The 4,891-nt window shown below is 40.7% G+C and overlaps 1 protein-coding gene across 1 annotated transcript in view; it reads right to left on the reverse strand.

Annotated features, from left to right (window-relative positions):
• Positions 1-4,095, reverse strand: part of LOC145393803 (neuronal acetylcholine receptor subunit alpha-7-like) — a 28,208-nt gene extending 24,113 nt beyond the window's left edge. The window contains exon 1 of the mRNA XM_080267851.1: positions 4,044-4,095. Coding sequence (XP_080123977.1) covers positions 4,044-4,095 — 52 coding nt within the window. The remainder of the gene's footprint in view (positions 1-4,043) is intronic.
• Positions 4,096-4,891: the final 796 nt, after the last annotated feature.

Raw genomic sequence — 4,891 nt, forward strand, 5'->3', positions numbered from 1 at the left:
CCCCCTGCCCCTCCCCAAAATAAGAACGATCAGATATAGAGCAAAGTGGCCACATGCATTTAAACGATACTGATATGTATATTGCAGATTGAATAATATGACCTTTCCATAAATCCCGCGAAAATGAAACCCCAAGTATGTTTTAAGGATGATGCAGGATTGAGCTGGATATTGTTAAACCTTAAAGGGTACTCCTGCGGATGATCTGGTCAGGTTGAAAGATGTAAGAACTGAGTCTTTGATGCATTAAAAACAACAAGATTACTTTTACCCCAGGCAAATATACAAACCAAGTCAGACATTAGGTGTGCCATAGCCTCATCCCTTGTTTGTTGAAGTAACTGCCGAGGTGGACGCTGCAGGAGGCGAATGGAAAGGTGAAGGGTGGAGTCGTCAGCGTACGAGTGGATAGGGTTAGATGTACAGCTTAGAAGGTCATTGATGAATAAAAAAGAGAGAGTTGGTGATAGGACAGAGCCCTGAGGAACACCATTATTGATAGTTCTAGGAGAAGAACAGTGGCCGTCTACAACAGCGGCTATAGAACGACCAGAAGGGAAGCTACTGATGAAGGCACAGATAGAAGGATAGAAACCGTAGGAGGGCAGTTTGAAAATTAAAGATTTATGCCTCGATCGAAAGCCTTTGAGATGTCAAGTGCAATGGCAAACCTTTCGCCAAAGTCCTGAAAGGAGGATGACCAGGAGTCTGAAAGGTAGGTGACATGATCGCCAGTGGAGCGTCCCTGACGGAACCCATACTGACGATCAGAAAGAAGGTTGTGATAGGAAAGATGCCTTAAAATTCTTCTGTTAAGAATAGACTCGAAAACTTCTGAGACACAGGATGTTAAAGCAATTGGACGATAGTTAGAGGGTTGGAAATGGTCACCCTTCTTTGGGACTGGCTGAATGAGAGCAAACTTCCAGCAAGAAGGAAAGGTACAAGTTGACAGACAAAGGCGAAAGAGTTTGCCTAGGCAGGGTGTAAGCACAGAAGCACAGTTCTTGAGAACAACAGGAGGGACTCCATCAGGCCCATATGCCTTGTTAGTATTGAGGCCAGTGATGGCAGAAAATACATCAGCTGAAGAAATGTTAATGTCAGCCATGAGGAAGTCAGAGGGGGGAAGTGATGGAAGAACAGCACCGGAATCGTCTAAGGTGGAACTGGAGGAGAAAGTCTAAGCATGCATAAAATCATGTAGCGAATGACTATATATTTGTGAATGTAAGTATGCATGTAAGTATGTATGTATGTTTGGATGGATAAATGAATGCGAAATGTATGTGTGTATGGAAGGATGGATGAATACGATATGTATGGGTGTATGGATGGATGAATGAATGCGATATGTATGGATGGATGGATGAACGAATGCAACATGAATGGACGGATGGATGGATGGCGGCGATATGTATGTATCTATAGATGGATGGATGCAATATATATGTATGTATGCACACACTCATGTAGCGTATGTATGTAGGTAGGTATCTTTTCTGTGTGTACTTAAATTTACATAATCTCTAACTCCGTATCGCCAGTAAACACAATCTTATTTACACGCGTCAACCGAGCCTAAAGCCGTTTGTGAATTTTGAATATTTATTGATTTCTATATTTTATTTACCTATCTCTATATTTATTTGCGTATTTTTTATTTATTCTATTTTCATTTATTTGTTTACTTATTTTACTTATTTACGTATTCATTTTAGTTATTTATTAGCCTGCTTTTTAATTGGTGGTAGGTGGGGACGCTCATCATCCACTCACTCGATGTGGTGCTGCTCTCAGGTGTCTGCCCTTTCCTCTCTTCCTTCCTTCCTCATCTGTCTTTCTTTCCTTCATTCTTTCCTCGTCCTTCTGCCTACGGGTGACTTTACACTCCCTCTTCTTTCTTTCCTTCATTCTTTCCTCTTCCTTCTGCCTGTGGGTCACTTTACACTCCCTCTTCTGTCTTTCTTTCCTTCATTCTTTCCTCTTCCTTCTGCCTGTGGGTGACTTTACACTCCCTCTTCTGTCTTTCTTTCCTTCATTCTTTCCTCTTCCTTCTGCCTATGGGTGACTCTACACTGAGTGACAAGCCAAATGGTTTCCTGTACACCAGGCACTCATTTACTACGCTGGGTGGTAACCATATAACCAACTTATGGCGCCTGGTGGTTTAGTGGGTAATTAAGGCGCTCCAATCGGATTGAGCCGGTGAAGGTTTATATCCAAGGGGTGGTTGGGGTTTATTGCTCATGTAATGCCAGTCAGGGATGAGTGAGGCTGGTCACTCTCATCTTAAATGTCAGGACCAACTGCCTAGCCCCGGGCTCCTACGCTCCTCAGGGGGCGGCATAGGATTGGATGATGGCTGGGTGGATGAATTACTTTCCAATCATTTTACTTATTTATATATCTTTCATTTTTTCGAGTTTGAATTTTGTAAGCCTTTGTCATAATTAATTTTTCGACTTTACAAACGGTGGCGATTTGTTTGTGGCCACCCCGAACGGGATTGAGGCGTCTGGCAATAGATAGATAGATAGACAAACGGTTTTCTGATGCACATAGGGAGATGAGGAAGGGATTTTCATGCTGAGTACTTTTGTTTCCGTAATTACTTCGGGCTGCAGATCTCAGATATACTGACGGCCGATTCCATGTATCAACTTACGTATATTTTTGCCTGAGACGAAGCCGACAGGTATATAAGTGGTGCACCTGGGGAACTCTCTCTCTCTCTCTCTCTCTCTCTCTCTCTCTCTCTCTCTCTCTCTCTCTCTCTCTCTCTCTCTCGGAAAGCTGCACTATCTGCTCTTGGACAGCTCTGAGCAGCTATCTTATGAAACACAAAGTTGCTTCAGCTTTAATTTTTGAGTTGATTTAACATGTCAGCCGGTGCATTAGTTGATTATTTAGCAGTTTTCTGTCTGTATTTCCTGCTGCCTATGATCTCCAGTCTTTCAAACGCAGTGCGTCCAGGCATCTCGAAATGATCGGATCTTGAATTTGGCTCTCTATTGTATTTTGTTTTTCTCGTGGAGGGAGCTGTTATTGCGGGCTCATGGCCTTTGGTTCCTTCTTCCTCGCATAAAAAAAAAAAAAAAAGTCTTATATTTTGTCCATAAGGTGACAATAATCTCTTGCTGCAGGAAGGACTATAGTGGCGGCGCACGACTCTGAGGTCATTATCGTACCCTGCCAACCTACCATTCAAAAGTGCGTCCGATTTCTTATCATTTTATACATGAATCCTATTATTATGCACGAATATATTACACATGAATATTATTATGCAAGAATATATTATACATGAATATATTATACACGAACATATTATACACGAATCCTATTATTATGCACGAATATATTACACATGAATATTATTATACACCAACATATTATACAAGAATCACATGCTTCTCATATTATACACGAATCCTATTATTATGTACGAATATATTATACACGAACATATTATACACGAATCCTATTATTATGCACGAATATATTATGAACGAATATTATTATACACCGACATATTATACACGGACCACATGCGTCTCATACACGAAATCAGATGAACAACTGACTGCAATAGTTTCGCCGCAGGTCCGTGAAAATAATCCTTGTTGCAGGACGAACTAGACAAGGGAAGCTTTTTAAGTTCTTTTCCCCGAATGTCCTACAGAAAAAAACATTTATAACCTGTAGTAATTTTCGCCTCGTCCTTCCTGCAAATCTGAGATGCTCTATTCCCTTTCCTCTTCCTTCCTGCAGAAAAAAATTACCTAATACATTTTCTCTCCCGCAGTTAACACGTATTTTTCTGGACGATCAGGAGAAATTGGTAGGACTCTGCACTGCCCTTCATCCTGGGAAAAATAAATGACGGTTTTGACTAGGTTTGATCGTAAGCGCGTTTGAATATCCCGGGAGATGGCTGGGTTTTTAGTTCCACGTAATGCTACTCAAGGAAAAGCGACTGGTCACTCTTACAATAATACTCCTTTAAAATTAATGACAGGGACACCCATAATATTACTTACCTTTACACAGCGTCAAGTACACCACAAAAACTGCAAGCACAAACGTCTTCATTTTGCCGTTACTTTTTAAACTTACAAAATATCACAAAACTGTTTTCACTTTAGCTGTGTTCTCACTTCTAACGGTCTCTTTCACTGACCATTTCGTTTTTGAGCCATTCGTTATTGCGTTTTTCAAATCTGATGGCGCTATTTTCGTTTTTTGAATGGTGTAATGCCGAATGCGAAGATTGCTTTGAACTGTAGCTTATCTTTTGCGTTTTTCGAGTTCTCTGCTAGCGAATGCGTAGCCTAATATTCACCAGTAACCAAATTTTAGGTGTCTTGAATGGTATAATGCCGAATGCGAAGGCTAATTTGAACTGTATCCTATATTTCGTGTTTTTTCGAACTGTTTGATGGCGAATGCGTAGCCAGATGTTCACCAATAGGCTATAATTCACGTTTTCGATTGATTTAACGGTCAATATGGAGCCTAACGTTCACTGATATCCAATATTTTGAATTTTCGAAAGATATAATGGCGAATGCGTGTTCCCTCACAACCTAAACTGCCATACTGACTCAGCCTCTCTCCTTTCCCAACATGACACATTATATTTAAATTTTACAACATTTACCTTTATCTATTAATGAAATAGAGGCGAATATACAGGTATCCAGTCCATTTTTACGGTATATACCCTAATTTGGTATTTTCACTCTTATGTGCTGGTGTTATAGAGGTGTTTATAAGGCCCTCCATGCCCTGATCTGATACTAGTGATAAGCAGTGTTATCTTATCCGGTGTTCGGTGTAGTTAATGCGAGGGAGCGATAAGGAGCCGTACAGGTTGGCCCGGGAGGAT

This window comes from Coenobita brevimanus, chromosome 3, assembly GCF_032717465.1.
Source record: "Coenobita brevimanus isolate Jiangsu-jjx chromosome 3, ASM3271746v2, whole genome shotgun sequence".
NCBI lineage: Eukaryota > Metazoa > Arthropoda > Malacostraca > Decapoda > Coenobitidae > Coenobita > Coenobita brevimanus.